The sequence below is a fragment of the Triplophysa rosa genome, linkage group LG15, assembly GCF_024868665.1.
Source record: "Triplophysa rosa linkage group LG15, Trosa_1v2, whole genome shotgun sequence".
In the NCBI taxonomy this organism is placed as follows: Eukaryota; Metazoa; Chordata; class Actinopteri; order Cypriniformes; family Nemacheilidae; genus Triplophysa; species Triplophysa rosa.
In genome coordinates this window covers 22,085,790-22,105,878 of record NC_079904.1, presented here as the reverse complement: position 1 = coordinate 22,105,878, position 20,089 = coordinate 22,085,790, and the positions used below count along the sequence as shown (strand labels likewise).

The 20,089-nt window shown below is 38.5% G+C and overlaps 2 protein-coding genes across 3 annotated transcripts; one reads left to right on the top strand and one right to left on the bottom strand.

Annotated features, from left to right (window-relative positions):
* The first annotated feature begins 8,999 nt into the window (after positions 1-8,999).
* ccnk (cyclin K) lies at positions 9,000-14,462 on the top strand. 2 transcript variants are annotated; one of them, XM_057352805.1, is made up of 11 exons: positions 9,000-9,135; positions 9,584-9,822; positions 9,954-10,035; positions 10,157-10,288; positions 10,376-10,481; positions 10,611-10,668; positions 11,050-11,219; positions 11,378-11,583; positions 12,272-12,305; positions 12,395-12,463; positions 12,913-14,462. In XM_057352805.1, the coding sequence occupies exons 2-11, from the start codon at positions 9,620-9,622 to the stop codon at positions 13,476-13,478; spliced, it is 1,626 nt and encodes a 541-aa protein (XP_057208788.1). In that variant the 5' UTR covers positions 9,000-9,135; positions 9,584-9,619; the 3' UTR covers positions 13,479-14,462. The 2 variants fall into 2 exon arrangements, with proteins under 2 accessions (XP_057208788.1, XP_057208787.1); XM_057352804.1 differs by having other exon boundaries at positions 11,047-11,219.
* Positions 14,463-16,411: 1,949 nt separating this feature from the next.
* LOC130565466 (sodium-dependent glucose transporter 1-like) lies at positions 16,412-19,103 on the bottom strand. The gene is made up of 4 exons (XM_057352197.1): positions 18,936-19,103; positions 18,509-18,677; positions 18,310-18,426; positions 16,412-17,463 (listed from the first exon to the last, which is right to left on the bottom strand). Exons 1-4 carry the CDS (start codon positions 19,101-19,103, stop codon positions 16,412-16,414), a joined length of 1,506 nt encoding a protein of 501 aa, XP_057208180.1.
* Between the last annotated feature and the right edge of the window lie 986 nt (positions 19,104-20,089).

Below are 20,089 nucleotides of genomic sequence, written 5' to 3'. Positions count from 1 at the left end.
AGCAGATGATACTGCATTTTATTTATTTTTAGCTTGTGGTGGCTCCATGAAAATGCTGTAAATTGTTTATTGTTGTTGAGAGAAAACAGCAGATTTCAAAATGTTTATATTGCACTATAACTTGATTGTCCTGTTGAATTCTGAGGTGACAGGGTGATTTCTGTTTAAAATGAGCTGAGGACCAAAATGCTACTTGATTCTAGGAGATTATGGATTTTTGTTTGTGTCTTGTCTGTGGACTTCCTCTGTGATGGCTCTATCAATTCAATACATTTGTGTTGGGAGTAGGTGTTGTTAAATAAATATTGGATGCTTTGAAAATGGTTGCTTATTTTTTTTTTGTGTGAAAATGGAGGACATTTCCTTCACTCTCTATGTAGTGGGTCAATTTTGCCAGATTATACTGATGCCAATGCGTTTTGTTTTCATAACATCATGAGTGAATGGCCTTGACAAGAGAACACTGTGGTGCATTTGTAGCTCTATGAGCATTTGCACATCTGTACATCAAAATGCACTTGATGACAGTTAGTTATTGAAATATTGAGTATATTTACTGTATTACTGTAATTTATTCTGTATTTTGCCAGATTATGGTGATCCTGGGGTCGTGATGATGGGGCCCTTGAATATTGTTGCCCCGGGTACAGTGAAGTGTTAATCTGGCCCTGCCTGCCGGTCGTCAGCACCTGCGGCTCGTTCCCAAAGAGGATAAAAACGGGAGAGAGATCAGAGATGGTGAGCTACGACTCCATACTAATTTACTTCACGCAAAGCGAAACTAAAACCGCTAATAGAGCAGGCTGTCCTTATCAACGTACAAAATGAAAATAAACACTCGACTCTACATATGGTTATCATATTTATATTATTTATTTCACTTGTTCTTGTTTAGAAAATTAAGCATACACTCGCGTTAAGGAAATGCGTGCTCAGACGCAGCCGGCACGCACACACATAACACTGCGCTGAACATTTAAGTTTGTTAAGGCGCTTTGTGTTTTCTGTCCACCAATGAATAAAATCATCTCATGAAGTCCTGAAACAAAGTTATTAGTGACAGATTAGAGCAGTGGATGGAAAGAGGTGAGTGAGGCCAACCGTCAAGGTGCAGTTTAAAGCTGTGAACAGCGCCGCAGGAGACTGATGCACATTTACATCCCAGCTAACAATTTTTGGTTCCCAGAACGTTCCCCTAACGTTAGTTTTTGGTTCCCAGAACGTTCCCCTAACGTTAGTTTTTGGTTCCCAGAACGTTCCCCTAACGTTAGTTTTTGGTTCCCAGAACGTTATTTTCTAAGGTTCGTTTTTGGTTCTCCAGGAAAGTTTTCTTTACGTTAATAGAACGTTAGTTTCTGGTTCCCATAACGTTCTGGGAACCAAAAACTAACGTTAGGGGAACGTTACCCTAACGTTATAGAAACCATGAAACTAACGTTTTATTTCCGTAAAGATAACCAAAAACAAACCTTAAAAAAACTTTCTGGGAACCAGAAACTAACGTTATGGGAACGTTCCCAGAACGTTAGCCTAAAATATTTTTCTCGGTCCATTTACACGTCAGTAATGAATACATCCATGCTGTGTTTTTATCCATCGCAATCTAATCTAATTAAAATAAGTAAACTGCATCATCCCACACAATATGGAGGATGAAATCAATGCATTAGATTATTCTTTTAGCCTAATAATTCCTTTTTCATCACTAAAGTAGCCTAATTTTCGATTTAAACAGCACAGTATATCATTTCTAATAAAACCACACTGTGTGTAGGCCTACCTCAACATCAGACATTATAGATATCGAAATAAAATAACCAATGACTTCAACACAATATTTAAAGCAGATTTTTATTGACAGAAGAATAAACATTGAATTATCTTCAGGCTAACAATATTATTGTCTCACCACAGAAGTATAGCGCGGCTCCGTCTTTAGATTTAACAATCAAAAGCCCTGAGTTTCAGTCCTTTCATCATGGTCTGTTGATTTAGATGTGTCAAATCAATCGAAAATCACGAAAATATAAGTTTACTCTCAAATCTGTACGGTTTTAAATAAAAAATTAAAATAAATAAACCGCTAAACTAATGTGTTAGTGGGTGAGGTAAAACGAAATGACCGTTAATTTTTAAATGACGGAAGTGCGCGACGGAGCGGAGAATGCACGTGCTCGAGCGCGCACACATACAGTAACAGACAACCACACTAAAGAAATACACATATATGATTGCATTTTCATTTAGCTTAACTAGTTTATTATTTTCAGCCATTAAAAGGCACATTTATTAATTTCATTTGGTCAGTATAACATGTGTTAATGTGATCTTATAATTTATGTATTTCACGTCACTGACGTTTACCAGTTTTGACTATTTTTACCATAAAAAATAGCCAAAAAATAATCATCAGGGAACGTTACTTTCTGGTTATTTTCTGGTTGCAAAAAAATAAACAATAAATAACCATCAGAGAACGTTATTTTCTGGTTGCAAAAGAATAACCAGAAAATAACCATCAGGGAACGTTACTTTCTGGTTATTTTCTGGTTGCAAAAAATAACCAATAAATAACCATCAGAGAACGTTATTTTCTGGTTGCAAAAAAATAACCAGAAAATAACCATCAGGGAACGTTATTTTCTGGTTATTTTCTGGTTGTAAAAAATAACCAATAAATAACCATCAGAGAACGTTATTTTCTGGTTATTTTCTGGTTGCAAAAAAATAACCAGAACTCAAACAAATTAAGCAGTTGCGAGAAAATAATACTCAGTTACAATGTTGCTAGATAACGCGGATCTGCCTAGTTACCTTCGAGCTTACTTGTTACTGGATTTAGATGTGTAAAAATCCAAAATCCGAAATAAGAACTCTGCAACTCTGTACGGTTTTAAAAAATAATAACGTCGAATAAGTTTTTCTGGGTGCAAAGAAAACGTTAATTTTCAATGGAAGGGAGGAGGCACCGATTTCTTCACGCGCCATACGTACGACCACATAGATACCTATATTTGCATTTCATGCTAATATTATACTCAAGCCATTAAAAGCTACATTTAGGGAATTCATTTGGTTCGGGTATACATGTAGTTATTGTTGATACTTATATACTTTATGATACTTTCACTCACTATCGTTATATAACAGTACTTTACTTTCTGGTTACTAAAAGAATAGCCAAAAAATAAATCATCCAGAACGTTACTTTCTTGGTTATTGTTCTGGTTGCAAAAAATAAACAATAAATAACCATCAGAGAACGTTATTCTGTATTTCTGGTTGCAAAAGAATAACCCAGAAAATTTAACCATCAGAGGAACGCTTACTTTCTGCGTTATTTTTCTGGTTGCAACAAAACTCAACCAATAAATAACTCATCATGAGAACGTTATTGTTTTCTGGTTGCAAAAAAATAACCAGAAAATAACCATCAGGGAACGTTATTTTCTGGTTATTTTCTGGTTGTAAAAAATAACCAATAAATAACCATCAGAGAACGTTATTTTCTGGTTATTTTCTGGTTGCAAAAAAATAACCAGAAAATAACCATCAGGGAACGTTATTTTCTGGTTATTTTCTGGTTATTTAAAACAAACCAGCCTGCAACGTTCTGGGAACGTTATTTTCTGGTTGCAAAAAAATAAAACCTGAAAAGAACGTTCTTAGAACGTTATTTTTTGGTTCCCAAAAAAATAACCAAAAGGGAACCAAAAACTAACGTTAGGGGAACGTTCTGTGTTTGCTGGGATCATGTATTATTGTATGATCAACATTATATATTTATATGTAATTCTTTCAGTATCTCTGTTAAAAATGTATATTACAAATCAATCTGTTATTTTCAGTAATGATGCTGTTAAAAATATTTTTGTAGACTTTTCAAGTTTTGTTTTTCTATATTATCTAATGGTCTGTTAATGGTGGAGGCCTCATGGTTTAGGAAAATTATCACACTTCATGAATAAATGATTATGTGTGTGATGAGGAAATAGAACAAGCTGGTTGTAATAATAATGCTGTAGTTATTTCTATAGTCTTTGTGTAAAATTTCAACAAAATGTTTGAATTGAGAGGTTTGGACCTTTTTTCACTGAAATAAATAAAGTAAAGTACCGAAAAAAGGTACCGTTTGGTACCGGCACCGAATTCCAGATACCGTTTTGGTACCGGTACCAGCAAAAAAGTGAACGGTACCCAACCCTAGCCGTGAACCTAGCTCATTGCACTTGCACTTTACCATTGTACTTGTGGGGTGGTTTCCCGGACAGGGATTAGACTAGTCCAAGACTAAAATAAATGCTAGAGCTGTCCAAACCGAAAACAACTTGCACTGCCATATCTTAAAATACATCATTGCTTTTGTGTTGTCTCAAAATGCACACAAGTAATGTTTTTAGTAAGACATGTTTGGTAAAACAATTTAAATTTCCTGATTAAACTAAGGCCTAGTCCTTAAAATAATCCCTGTCTGGGAAACCACCCCAGAAACATATATTTGCACATATCTGATTCCATTGCCATCTGCTGTCTATACACTGCTCTCTTATTAAAACCTCTATTTATCATAAGAGAACTATCTTTAAATTTCTTCCTTTGTATATATATTTTCTACATATATTTTCTATATTCTCCTCTATGTTGTACAGTTTTATGAGTGTACCAGATGAACATTTCGCTGCAAATTGTACATGTTTACAAAGTGTATGTGACTAATAAAATCTTGAATCTTAAGTGTGAGGGAGACAGACTTAATTGTGCAGTCATATTTTAAATTGATGAAGCAATGCATCGGGATATCGAATCGTGAGACCAGTGACGATGCACCCCCCACTATACTGGGGCATTAAGACCAACACAGACCCCAGGGTGAGCACCCCCTGCTGGTCTCACTAACACCTCTTCCAGCAGCAACCTAGTTTTTCCCAGGAGGTCTCCCATCCAGGTACTGACCAGGCTCAACCCGGCTTAGCTCCAGTGGGAAACCAGTCTTGGGCTACAGGGTGATATGAGTTTGAACAAGACCAGCATCCTATGGAACAAGAGATCCTGAGAAGGAAGTGGGGATGGCTTGGCCACACCTTGAGAAAACCAGTATTTAATATTATAAGGCAGTCTCTGACATGGAATCCACAAGGAAAAAGAAAAAGGGGATGGCCATGGAACACCTGGGGCCGAGACCTGGATGCAGAAATCAAGCTGACAGGAATTGGATGAGGGCAGCTGGTGATGATAGCACAGAACAGACAACGCTTAGAGCAGTCGTCGATGGCCTATGCTCCAGGAAGGAGCAATAGATTTAAGAAGAAAAGCTCACTAAGCACTCACAAAATATTCAGATGAGCGTCACAAAACAAGATTTGTAGTTTGTTTCTTATCATTGTTGAGATTCATATGTTTCATATTTTTGCGTATTTACTTCATAAAATCTTTCAGAATATTTGACGTCATAGTATTCATGCTGTAATACCAACAGATAAGGGGAAAAAACATCTGATGTTTCCAGATATTTTATTCTGAACAACATCAGTGAATCAGGCCACTTCAAGATTTTATAATTAAGGGTATTTTACATCTAAACCTAACCATTACAGAAAAGTTTCAGCACTTTTACATTTAAAATATATAATTCTTTATGATAAGCTTGTTTCCTTATGGGGACCTAAACAACTGGTATTACTTGTGGGGAGAACAAGTATATTACTGAGAGTAACAAACATACATGCATGTTATTCAGTTTTATGATGATGCTAATTAATTCGATGTTGTTTATTGAAAATGTTTAGTTTGAAGTTTTGAAGTTTGCTTTAATTGGGCTCTTGATTTTTCATCATCAGTGTGTTTTGTTATATTTAAGACCCCATCAATTAAATTATAGACACTTTCACAATGCAATCAAACAGGAAAATTTGAAGTGTTTTATACAGTGTTGCAGTGATTATTAAAAATGATTTATCTGTGCACACCATTCTTTTTTTTAAATTCATTTGTAATCTTTAATCAAAAACGTTAAGCTCCTCTCCCCCTCTCAACAACAACTCTTCACCACATGACGTCAACATATATATATATACTGTCCTATAGAGGGTATGTCATCACTTTACCACGTGAACACCACGTCAGCACGCTGGAGCGCGCCTCCGTGGGTGACAAAACACTCATCAAAATGACTGCTTACAATATCAGGAAACGCAATTCCGCGCAACATTTCAGTGTCCAGGAACACCAGATTGTAAGTCATGGTGAAGTCGTAAGGATCACCGTCGAGTCCAGCTGCTTGTAAGTTCAGCAAATAATTGCGTGTTTTAGTCCCGGTTTCTTTGTTTCTTCTATTCTCCTCAGCCATTTTGCTGGGTGTTTTGCCACCCAGGGGAGCATGTCCCAGGGCGTGTCCCGACATGTTCACGTGGGAAAGTGATGTCAATGCATACCCTCTTCCAATTGCCAGGCATTTTTAGTCCTCCCCTCCAGGCCCAAATTGCAACAAACCAATCAAAAAGGGAAGGGCAAAATAAAGCCCCGCCCTACATTTTTTTCTAATTTCAGAAGCCGTTTCACTCGGATACACGTCACGACACAGAAAAGAAGTCAATCGCAACTTCCGTTTCATGGTGACTTTAAGGCTTAATATTGTCAAATTTAAGACATTTAAGAACTTAATTTAAAAAAAGGGATCAAATAAAGCTATCCCTGATTTGGCCTCAGGTGTGCAATCAAAGTGCTGATTAAAATCACAAATTAGGAACTTTTGGAACCAAGTTAGACTTTGTAGATAGAACAGTTCTGTTTTCTAAAAAGTCCAGAAATGTCCACAACTTTGGTGTTACAGCTACAGTGTTTTTCACCTGTATAACAGGAAGATTTAATTAAACTTACTTACAAAAAAAAACTTCTAAACCTACAAACTTGCTTATTAGACCCCATACCAACTAAATTATTAAAAGAGTTACTACCTGTTGCAATTGAGCCCATTTATAACATTATCAACTCGTCAATTAATCTAGGCCATGTCCCAGGACCCTTTAAACTGGCCGTCATTAAGCCTCTTATCAAGAAACCAAACTTAGACCCCAGTTAACTAGGAAACTATAGACCTATTTCAAATCCCCCATACCTGTCTAAAATACTAGAAAAAGTAGTGTCCACTCAGTTGTGCTCTTTCTTACAAAATAATGACATACACGAAAAATTCCAGTCAGGCTTTAGACCGCATCATAGTACTGAAACTGCGCTAGTTAAAATTACAAACGACCTGCTTATAGCATCAGATAAAGGTAACATCTCACTTCTAGTCCTGCTTGACCTTAGTGCTGCGTTCGATACTGTAGACCATAAAATACTTCTAGATCGCTTACACAATTATACCGGTATTCAGGGACAGGCACTACAATGGTTCAGATCTTACTTATCAGACAGACATCATTTTGTCCATTTAAATGGGGAATCATCAAATCTAACGCAAGTAAATTATGGATTACCTCAGGGATCGGTTTTAGGACCCTTGCTATTCTCCATATACATGCTGCCCCTTGGAAACATTATTAGAAAACATGGAATTAGCTTCCACTGTTTTGCAGATGATACTCAGCTATATATCTCATCAAGACCAGGTGATTCCTTACAGCTGTCCAAATTGGCACAGTGCTTCGAAGATATAAAACATTGGATGACTAGTAATTTCCTTCTTTTAAATTCTAATAAAACAGAAATATTACTTATCGGACCAAAGACACGTGAGCAGAATATTTCGGATTATAACCTGCAAATTGAAGGCTGCACTGTTACTCCAGCAAATACAGTTAAAGACCTAGGCGTTATATTAGACAGCAACCTGTCATTTAAAAATCACATCTACATCTCAAATGTCACAAAAACAGCCTTCTTCCACCTTAGAAATGTTGCCAAATTACGAAATATTCTATGTGTTGCTGACGCAGAGAAGCTAATTCATGCATTTGTGACCTCAAGACTTGACTGTAATGCACTACTTAGTGGTTGTCCTGCATCATCAATAAACAAACTACAGTTAGTTCAGAATGCAGCTGCCAGAGTTCTTACCAGGTCCAGAAAATACAATCACATAACCCCAATGTTATCATCCCTTCACTGGTTACCCATTAAGTATCGTATTGACTTTAAAGTTTTTTTAATTACTTATAAAGCCTTAAACGTTTTATCCCCTACCTACATTACAGAGCTTCTACCACACTACAACCCATCATGCTCTCTAAGATCTCAAAACTCCAGACCTTTGATAACACCTAGAATAACTAAATCCACCAAAGGGGGCGGAGCTTTCTCATACGTAGCACCTAAACTCTGGAATAGCCTTCCCGGTACTATTCGAGGGTCAGACACACTCTCCCAATTTAATTCTAGATTAAAGACACATCTTTTCAGCCAAGCATTCACTTAATGCAAAATATGCTAAATAAACCACCGGGAGACTGCATTTATTAGATATTATTTACTAGAATGATCTTGCTTGTTCTATAAACACCATGCACTGTGCTGTGTTTTACCTTTTATTTTTTTCTGTTTTTCTTATTTTCTCCTGTAAAGCTACTTTGGAACAATGCACATTGTGAAAAGCGCTATATACATAAATAAAAATTGAATGTTAAATGATTGGGAGGTATTAAGTTATCAAGCCAGTATCGATTTACTACAACTTAAATGTTGTTTTAAACAAACTAACACAGATATTTAAGTTGAAAGTACAAACAATATTAAGTTGATGAAATACAGTAGCCTATAAGTCTGCACAACTCATCAAAATGTTTGATATCGTAGCTACATAGCCGTCGGAAGCAACAAACAAATGTGGGTGCATATGTTTCTTTTACGCAGCCGAGGATTGTTTGGCATCCCTACCAGACATCACGAACTTATTAGTTAAATAAAACCTACAGCAATTTTATCCCTGAGGTTTAACTGATTTGTGACACATTTACCCTCCGGACCGGCAGGTGGCGCTACAGTGGCTGTGATGACGCATGACGACCGCGGCAGAAGCAGTCGCGCTGTAAATGGCTACCTCCATGTCCTATATGTGGGACTCAAAAGATTATTCGACAAGAATAACGTCGATTTGCTGAAATCATTGAGATTAAAGTCATATCATATATTACGACGGTAAGATCGCTTAATAGTTATATATGAAATGAGATAGGAAGAACGAATATTTAACGTAACCCAGCTCGAATGTGTTTAAATCGCGCTACTGTCTCTGGCGTTTAATGGATAGTAATGTGATACGTACTGTAGTCATGTGTGACACATGGAGTGATACAATGACATTTTATGCGCTTTTTTACCAGTTGTTAAGTTTATGGGTGACGATCTGTAGTTAAAAAGAGATTATATTTATCTAGCGTTAACCAGACAACTAAAAATACGTGGTGGTATTATATGTAAATTAACGTTAAACTTGTGGGTGAATCTTACAAAACCTGTCAAAACATGTTACATTTCACCTAAAAAAATCTGAAATTATATTTTTTATATAATGAGGTAAGTGAAGTATTACTCAATTATTAATTATTATTAGTATTATTAAGGCATTTCTTTTGCTGTTTTGTAGTATACCAGTTTGGTATCAGCTATCACGTCCTCCCAAATGAAGGACGGCAAAGAGAACTCTAACTCCACCTCTGGAAGTTTTGCCACAAATCTGGATCACATAAAGCCATGCTGGTACTGGGATAAAAAGGATCTAGCCCACACCCCGTCCCAGTCCGACGGCCTTGACCCGGCCACAGAAGCCCGGTACAGGCGAGAGGGGGCCAGGTTCATATTTGATGTCGGAACTCGTCTTGGGCTGTATCCTTTAAATGCATTTTTAAATATTAACATTTTATTCCAACGAGTGTATACATCACGGTTATGTCACCATATCTTTGTCCTACTAAGTTTTTATACGTTCTTAATACTATCCTTAACCGACTTTTAAGACATTATGATACATTGGCGACTGGAATAACATATTTTCATCGGTTTTACATGTTTCATTCTTTTAAACAGTTTCCAAGATACGTAAGTAATACGGGCTGTTCTATATACTGAATACTGAATTACACAAGCAATAAGGCAGTGAGTGCCAACCAAATTCTGATTAAGCAAACTATAAATGAAGTGCATTGGCTTTTCTCCAAAGGTTACTGGGGCTTGCTGTCTTTTCTTGGCTGGAAAAGTTGAAGAAACCCCTAAGAAGTGTAAGGACATCATTAAAACGGCTCGCAGTCTGCTCAACGATGTGCAGTTTGCCCAGTTTGGAGATGATCCAAAGGTTTGCAACCCATTCAAGACACAATTGATCGGTCTTGTTATGTCCCAGCTGTATTCATCCATCGTGTTTTATGAAACGTCTCTACAGGAGGAGGTCATGGTCTTGGAAAGAATTTTGCTGCAGACAATCAAGTTCGATTTACAAGTGGAGCACCCGTATCAGTTTCTGCTGCGCTACGCTAAACAACTGAAAGGTAATTTTGAGCCAGTTGATCAACTTTCACAAGTCCGTCTGTTTTATTTGTTCTCATTGCTTCTTACCGTTGTTAGTCAAGTCAACAATCAAACTTGTGCTGGAACTCACCTGATGGTTTGATTTTCAGGTGATAAGAACAAAGTGCAGAAGCTTGTGCAGATGGCTTGGACTTTTGTCAATGACAGGTCTGTTTAACTTTGACTGTAGGTACAGGTGTGTTTTTAGCATATATGCATATATGGTTTTGTTTAAATAAAATTGTTGAAATGTATGGTTAATAATAAGTGGTAGAACTGTATTTCTCCTGTAATTTGTAACAAGCAGCACGGATCATTGCATCACTCCCAGATTTTCAGCTTTTGTCATATAAAGTATGGTATCGTTTTGTTGGAGTACACAGTTTTAGGCCCAAAAATAGGGATCCAATTTTTTTTTAAATCTTTATTTGGATTTGGAGTTCATTTTGGATGCCTGCATTTTTCTGTCTAATAAGCTTCAAAAGAATGCAAAACAGCCAAAGTGTGTTTTTTTTCATTAATTATCATCTTGTTTTCATGTGCTAGCAGTCTCTGCACAATGCTGTCGCTACAATGGGAGCCAGAGATCATAGCAGTGGCGGTCATGTACCTTGCCGGTCGTCTGTGTAAGTTTGACATCCAGGAGTGGACGTCTAAGCAGTCGTCCCGCCGGTGGTGGGAGCAGTTTGTACAGGACGTGCCGGTTGAGCTGCTGGAGGGTAAGAGACTACAGCAGATGTAACAATGTTCAGCACCAAAGCTATTCACACAGACAGAGATGTTTTTCTTAAACGTTTTTGTCGCTGAATTGGCTTGAAGCTTCAGTTTACCGTGAGCTCGTTCTTCATTTCCATACCTTTCACCTTGTTTTCTTTAGATATCTGCCACCAGATCCTGGACTTGTACTCTCAGGGTAAACAGCCGATACCCCAGCAGCCTCAAATTCCGGAGAAAGAGAAGCCGCCGCCACCGCCTCCTGCGGCCCCACCCAGCCAGTCGGCTGGGCAGAACCCACCCGTTCAAACTCCCTCCAAGAAAAACTCCCCCCAGGCCAGCCCACCCGCCAAGATTAAACGGCAACACGTAAGTTAAACATTAATTATGAGAGAAAACGCGTTCTTTCTTATAACATTGCTGACTTTGTCCTGTCTGACTGATGGCTGTGTGTCAGTTCTGGACATCTGATTGTTTGTCAGGTTTATTAAAGTAGCTTAGCAAAAGGGCTGGTTTGCAGAGAACACAAAATCAATGTGTTTGGGGCATCCACATGTGAAAAATGAACTCTTGTTGCATACCATGTTGTATATTGCCATCATTGCCCACTAGGGCTGCAAGTTTGGAATTTGTACCAATCCCAAACCACATTCCAATCGCAAGCTGTTTGGTTACTAAAATAAATAATGATTTAAATCCAGTAGAGATGCACCGATATATCGGCCAATAAAAGGTATCGGTCGATAAAAGCAATTTTTAACACTATCGGCCGATGTAACCTGTCAATCAAAAGAAAACAGGAAAATGCAATGAATTTGTATATAGAAAATGTCAAGAAACATCACTGTGTTTGATGTTCGATATTAATAGTCGTATATGATATATGATATATATCGGTTTTGGTAGATATTACTCTGAATAATCGGTTATCGGGAGAAATGTAGAGTCAGTGCATCTCTAAAGTCCAATGTAGTGTACCAATACGTGGCATACAAATGTAAAAAAAAAAAGATAAATGAATTATTTAAAGGTTTATTTGTTTAATTTTGTTTTGTAGGTTTCACCTAAGGAAGAACCTAAAGCTCCAGCAGGTACGACACACAAGTGTTTAACGGTGTTATACTAAGTATTTCATATTTTTTCATAATTAATGGTTAATCTTTTTGTGTTTTTGATTCAGAGCAAGTTGGGTGTAAGATACCACGGTTGGAGAGTCCCATGCCTCCTCCACCTGCTTCCCAACCGCCAGGTAAGACTTCCTGTGTTTTTTTCATGCTCATCGTAAATCAAAAATTGCAGTGATCCTATTTATGGCTGTAGGTAACTATTTTGATATTTGATTATTCTGTTAATTGGTTCTTCAGTAAATTGAATAATGCATTTCTCGGCCAACGTTGTAGAATGTAGAAAAATGGTTCAATTTTGAAAGCATCATAAGAGTTTTGTTTTACATGTTTTACTTCTTTAAAATAACCTGGCTCAAGGATATCCTACGTACACTCCACAAAGACCTAATCAATAATACAAAATGTGTGTTGAATACTGTTGGTATTATTATTTTTGGTATGTCATTTATTTTTATACCTAGACGTCACCGTGTTGGCTTTTTTAAGTCAGAAGCAAAATTCTAAGTTTATAAGCAGATGTAATCATGTTCACTCAACTCATTCAGACCCTAACATCTGTCCCCTGATGTAGATCGCAAGGCTCCATCTGCCATCCCAGCACCGCCTGCTGAAGCAGAACCGGCCACGTCTGCTGAAATGGACCCTGCGCAGGGGCCGGCTCCTCCTCTGCCACACGGGGCCCCGCCTCCTTTACCTCACCGCCCGCCTCCCCCACCCCCTTCCAGCTATATCATGGGAATGTCCACGTCCAGTTCGTACATGTCAGGGGAAGGATATCAGAGCCTGCAGTCTATGATGAAGACCGAAGGGCCCTCGTATGCGCCCATGCCCCCTTCTTACGGTCTGCCGTACCACCCACACGTCTACCCACATCAAAACCCTCCGCCTCCAGGTCCTCCACCTCCAACCACATACCCCCCTCCCAACCTGCCTCCGCCCACCCCATCATACCCTCCTCCTGGATACAACCCCAGCTACCCGCCTCCACGCATGCCACCGGGTCACACTGTGCCGCCTCCCGTTATGGGTTTGCCGCCCGCCGGGTACCCGCCTCCTCCTGGGCAACCTCAGGTGCCCCTGCCGCCCCACGGCATGCCACCAGTGGCAGGAATGAACAGAGGAGCTTGGATGAGATGAGATTTAATGCAGTCACAGTCCTCCGCTCGCTCAAACACCCTGAGGATTAAGGCTCATAATATATGTGCCTGACAAACCGTTTGGACAACAACTCACCGTCTGTATCGACTGCAGATATCACAGGAAGGTACAGACTGTGCTTGAATTGGAGCATCAAGTAGTCCACAGATTTCTGCTTTGGTTCAGGGTTTCCCCGTTCTGTAGATTTTCTCTGGAATTTAAGGAATAGTTCTCTCAGAAATCCCTCATGTTGTTTCAAACTCTCTCTGTAGCACACAAACGGAGAACTTTGAAGAGTCGGCTCTGTACAACAGCTCTTTATAGTGAGTATGTCTGTCAAGCTTTGAAAAACAAAAGCAGAAGACATCTCAGTGTTTGTAGCGAGACACGGAAGAACGAATGTCATTCAACGCTGTGGACTTTCAGATGATTTCAAATATAACACGTGAGCCGCGCTTATGGAGCTTTGCGGAGCACAATGAACGGTTGCTGTATGGAAAAAATCTTTGCAAAGATCTTTCAAAATATTTGTTAAACAGCACGTGGGATTGTGACAACATGAGGGACAGTGTAGTTTTAATTTTCAAGTGAACTATTTCTTTAAATTATTCTTGTTATTCACATCACCACTTACATTCCAATTTACTCTATGAATGAATTATGAATTTTTGGTTGTACAAACTAGTTTATTCTATTTTTCCTTAATGTAAGACTTCTCTTTTGCTTTTGAGTTGCTGTGTTGCAGAATTGTATGTATTTTCTTATCAAGATGGGGGGAAAAAACACATCGTCATTAGCAATCCGTGTATTCAGATGCGTTTCTAGCACCTTTGACTGATGTAAGGGTCGGGTGGGTCCATTCATGGTTCAAAACAGTTTCACAGTTTTTCTATATGTGCCTTAGTTTGTTTAGCAGTTGATTGGCAGGTTACAGCCCCACCCTCATGTGTTCTTTAGGCTGTTAATAAAGTCATTTTCCTCCTGGATTTGATTTGTGTCTCTTCTGTTATTATTTAAATATTCAGGGTTCAATACAATTGTGGTCACCTAAAATATTGTTTACAAGCAAGAGCTGCGTCCAAATTGGCCCTCTATCTCCTATTTTGTGCACTATATCGGGTGTCAACTCAACTCGACAGACACACCCACATACAAAACACTCCACACACACAATATGCACACGTACTAACACACATGGACATAGACACACACACAAATGCACGGATGCACACACACAGACACGCACGATTGTGCGTGTGTCTGCTATTTTGTGCCAGGAATGTATGTTTATACACTTGTGTTTGTTCTTGTTGACAGTTATTTTCTACTTTTAAAAGGGATAGTTCACCTTCAAAATTACAGTTCTGTCATTATTTACACACCCTCTTGTCATTTCAAACCTGTATGACTTACTTTCTTCTGCAGAATACAAAAGGAGATATTTTGAAGAATGTTACAAACCGTTGGTACCCATTGACTTGCATTGGTTTTGTGTCGAAGTCAACAGGCACCAACAGTTTTGTTTACCAACATTTTTCAAAATATTCTCTCTTGTGTTTTGCAGAAGAAAGAAAATCATCCAGGTTTCAAATAACTGTGAGTAAATGATGACAGAATGTTCATTTTGAAGGTGAACTATTCCTTTAAGAATAAACGGATTAGATAAATGGGATAGATGGTAGTGCTTCATTTTAAATATATTATATAATTTCATCAAATGTTTTAAATTACATATTAGTAAATAAATGTGACAAACAGTTGTTTTGTTCTCTTTAGTATAAACTAATACAATAATAATGACAAATAAGGTGAAAATGAACTTTACCATTTTATAAAACAATCCATAAAGCCACACAGGTGTAATATAAGCTAAGCATTATGACAACTGTTCTTCACTTCTTCCCCATATCGTCGACTATTTAGCATTTGCTATAAAGAAAATGGTGAACGAGTGAGCGAATTCGGATGCAGCTAAGGACTGCTTTTAAACAGGAAGTGTTCCGAGTTTTCCCGAAAAGGAAGTTCACTCCATGTTACTCCTTTAATTGCCTCCCTCTTCTCCCATAGGAAAGTCAGAGTAAACAGAGGAGTTGTATAAAATCATCTGTACTGCCACAATTAATGAATTGATGATTAATTTGAACGAATAGAGAAGCACGCAGAGGTGTTTCTTTCGAGTCACCTGATGATAACAGAGGCCTGCAGACCGACACACGTGAAGAGATTTCAAAGGTTTTGCTTTTGCACTACTTTTTCTGTTTATTGATATGGATGTAAGCACAGTGCATGTGGTACAGGCGGTTTTATTTCCCAGTGTAGTGTTATTTTCATATTTGTGACCCTGGACCACAAAACCATAAAAGTAATAAGTAGCACGGCTATATTTGTAGCATTAGCCAACAAAACATTGTATGGGTAAAAATGATAGATTTTTCTTTTATGCCAAAAGTCATTAGGATATTAAGTCAAGATCATGTTACATGAAGATATTTTGTACATTTCCTACTGTACATATATCAAACATTTTTTTTGCGAGTGGATGCAGCAAAATTGCAAACAAAAATGACTGGAAACAGCTTACAAACTTCACTCGCTGCTGCCCGCTCTTTGGGAATTACTCACTCTTTGGGAATTACTCACTCTCAATTACTTTGGTATCTATGTAAAGCTTAGAATTTCCGTGTTGGGGTTCATCGTCATTACAGTGGTAAGCCAACATAGAGCGTTAAAACAAACCTGTTTCTTCTTAGCGATGGCCTGCTACTTTTTATTTTTTGCACCCTTAGAATCTAGAACAGAAAATTTACGCTTACGACTGGTTTTGTGGTCCAGGTTCACATTTGATTTGTTTCTATGTTCTATTTTAAATGAAATATGGAAAATATGTCCGTCGACTGGCCAGCAACAGCACTAACAACAGATGACATTAAAACTTAGGCTGCAGATTTTTTCAGACTTGAATCATATGAATCTTTATATTCAGCTTTCTTTTCATTGTTTGGCTCCTCCGTGTTGTCTTGTGGGCTTTGGGAATACTCACTGTCACCTTGGTTGCTTTTGCCCGTCGCTCTTTCTCGTGAAATGATTTTGTACATGACAGGGAAGAGAACTGATGTGAAGACGGATGTGCCAAATGCCAAGTACATCAACAACGGCTGATTCTGCACATGACCCAGCAAAAAGCCAACCAAAGCTGGCAGGACCATCTCACCAAGTGCTGCGCCCACCACGAACACTGCAGCTGAACGCCCCGTCACCGTTGTGTACTGCTCCACCCATGAAATCCCACTGGGAAAGATGGTAGACATCGAGATACCAAGTAGAGCAGTGCAGGTCCACAACACAGGGTCATTTCGGCTGAAAAGGAGCAGCAGCAGTGAGGAAACTGTAGTGCCCACTAGACAAAGCAAGATCAAGGTGCCTGGGCGCAGACAAGCTGCAATGAAGATGGCCAGACCACGGCCAACGGCGAATGTTCCCCAGAAGAGTGAATTTAGCCCCGCTGCCCGTGCCTGATCCATACCAGCGTAGTCTTTGGCGTATGTGAATATAAAAGAGCTGTATGCTACTTCACTTCCAACGTAGAAGAAAAAGAACATAGAGAGCAGAAATATGAGAGTGTTGTGGCGTTTGGAGAACACCTGCTTTCCATTGGCTGTCTTTTTTCGACTTGAGATCGGCGGACTGCGAAAGTACAGGATGAAAAAGGAGAGTGACACCAATAAAACAAACACACCTATTACAACGTATGCCCACATAGATGTTGGAAAAGATCTCGTGGGATGGGAAAATGGAAGGATTGTGCTGGAAGAGTTTTCAGACATTGTGGTTGCATCGGCGGAGGCGTTTTTGCCAGGCTTGTGACCAAAGAGCAACTTGGCTATTATTGGGGAGACAAATGCCCCAGCAGCAAAGCTGAAATGAAAAGCCTGCAGGTGCGGTCCGGCCTGCTCTCCCCACGTGTCCAATATGAGAACATTACCACCTGTAAAGAACCAGAGAGTGTTGTTAATGTTTCAACTTATTTTTACAACACGATTCAGACAGTACTGCTCATTCAAACTGTTACCGGATTAATGCATTTCGTGCAATATTTGTTCTAAGATGCAATCCGTAACTTCTTTGGTTGAAAATAAACACAAATCAATTCTTGAGCAAATACATAAAAATCAGTAGGTGTGGTCAGTGTCATGAGATGCTGCACTTGAGCGATCAACAAGATTTGCCTCTTGCAATCGAGGGAAGAGTTGATAAAGGAGCTGTCGTGTTTTAAATAAAAGGAGCACCCAGAAACACTCCCTGATAGCAAATGTACATCTAGGAGACGTCTATTTGGTGCCTGCATTTACATCTGCAAGGTGATTTTTTTTGGAATAAACATGAAACACGTCACAATTCTGTTCCTAGAGGGCCGGTTTCCAGCAGAGTTGGACACTCGACCCTCTTTTCCCTGGTAGCACACATACATCTAGGAGATTTACATCTGCAAGACGTATCTTTTTGATACGCAAAGCTGCTTTTTCTAAGACGTTTATCAGATGTTTTTACAGGAGATGTTTTCCAAATCTCCAGATCTTTAGCAGACATCTTACAGACATACCTGTGCTATCTGGGTTATATCTATTCACAGTATATGTGAGCTTATAATAATGATTTATAAATAGAGCTGTCGGGTCAGATTCTAGAGGAAATGTCAGTTTGACATAACTAAAGATGAGTGCATTAAATATCCTGCAACTTTGTTTCATGCACACAGTAAGTTACGAACTGCAGCTTCAAATCAACGTTTTTTTCAGTATACATTTGATTGTTATAAGAAATGAGCTTTTACCCGTGTCTATAACTCCCATTGACACCCCCACACTGGATATCAGAGCAGTGAGCAGCCAAGCATTTTTACAGAATGGAGTCCCAAACATCCCAGATGATGTGATTAACAACGACAAGCCTGCAGAGATCATTCAGCTGTAAGTGAATGGTGGTAAGTGGTTCATTTTTACAACATTTTTAACATAGTTTGAAAACCTTACCCAGTAACATATGGGGACTGACAATGTCGAACAGGATCCCTCCTAACAAAGAGCCCCCAGCATATCCTGCTGAGCGACCCACAAATATATAGGACAAGTTACTAATGCTTTTGTTGACATTACTAGCCAGGTCTTCAAGGGTAGGTCCCAGTACAGAGATGGCCATTCCCTGAAAACACACCAAAGAAAAAGATGTCCTTTGTCCACTCCCCTGATAGCACACATAGGCTACATCTCAGAGACGTCTATCTGACGTCTACATATTTTTGAGAGTGTTTGCTCATCTGCAGATCTTTAGCAGACGTACCTGGATCTGGTGATCAATACCTACTTTCATCAGTACAAGAACAACGCAATTTTTTATCTGTTTGATTGGATAACTTGCTAAATAAAAATATTCCCGCTAAATGAATATAAACAGCCTTACCAGAACAAGCGCTGATGCGTACAGGGCAATGCTGACAAACCATCGCCAGCAGTCACTCTTGTAACGTCCGGGCCGGACTAGGCCTATATCAACATTTTTGGATCCTCGTAACTCTTTAAACTCTTCGGTGCTATTTTGTTGCTCCTTTTCAAAGTGCTGCTCTTCCATTGTTGGCATGTTCACAGAAGTGCGATGACGACAGTAAATTTATTGCATTCTTCAAAATGACCAAAGTTTATCATGTCATAAAATCATATACTGTCGCTATATCACACAATCTGGTTTATCATTACTTTAAAACCTTAATCAGGTAATAATGCAACGGTTACTAAACTACATTTGCATTAAACAAATTAGAATACCACGCAAAATAGCTTAAATAAAAAAAACATAACTGATAAAATGAACTTTGTTGAACACCCCGCATCCGCTATTTGGACCCTAGATAGCACATATGTAGTAGGGTTGTCACGGTACCATAAACATGTCTTACGATACTATACCAGCTGAAGTATCTTGATACCAAGTAGTATCACGATGCTGTGCCAAACATTTTGTATTTACTATAGTAAACTGTATTATACTTTGCACTAGAATATGTTGTTGTATTAACTGTAGTAATTGGATAAATTGTAGCAAATACATTTGCATTTAGTCATTTGTAAATACTATAAATACTGTAGTATACTTAAATATTTACTATGATAAGACTCAAAAACACTAGTATCTATGAGTTTTAGTATTTTACTGTAGTAAATACTAAAGTACACTAGATCATTTTTCACGTAGGAACTAATTCAAATGTTGGACAAATTGAATTGATACAGCAGTCTTTATAAAGGGAAATATTAGGCTTACTTTAAATGCAGAACTAAAACGGCCAGTAGGTGGCGTCAATTTTCCACTGAGTTAGTGAATCATTTAACCAACTCGTTCAAAACGCCAATTTGAATCATTAACTCGTACGAGTCATTCAAAACACACATTCATTTTGGAGATAAACACCGCAAAAAGGCAGATGTATGTGTTCAAATAAATATCAATGCGCATATGCAACATTAACTACGGTACTACGATACTACCGTTTCAAAAATAGAGAGGCATCGCGGGTGTTTTGAAGCTTTAGCATCGCGATGCTACCGTAGCACCGGTAC

What these genes read in the sequence shown, in the direction of transcription:
- ccnk (XM_057352804.1), top strand. Translation starts at nt 9,620, where the DNA reads ATGAAGGACGGCAAAGAGAACTCTAACTCCACCTCTGGAAGTTTTGCC. An exon ending in GTCGGAACTCGTCTTGGGCT is followed by an intron (nt 9,823 to 9,953) that starts GTATCCTTTAAA and finishes CCGACTTTTAAG; the next exon opens with ACATTATGATACATTGGCGA. An exon ending in CTACGCTAAACAACTGAAAG is followed by an intron (nt 10,482 to 10,610) that starts GTAATTTTGAGC and finishes TTTGATTTTCAG; the next exon opens with GTGATAAGAACAAAGTGCAG.
- LOC130565466 (XM_057352197.1), bottom strand. Translation starts at nt 19,103, where the DNA reads ATGGAAGAGCAGCACTTTGAAAAGGAGCAACAAAATAGCACCGAAGAG. An exon ending in CAGTCCCCATATGTTACTGG is followed by an intron (nt 18,427 to 18,508) that starts GTAAGGTTTTCA and finishes TGATCTCTGCAG; the next exon opens with GCTTGTCGTTGTTAATCACA. An exon ending in AATGGGAGTTATAGACACGG is followed by an intron (nt 17,464 to 18,309) that starts GTAAAAGCTCAT and finishes GGTTCTTTACAG; the next exon opens with GTGGTAATGTTCTCATATTG.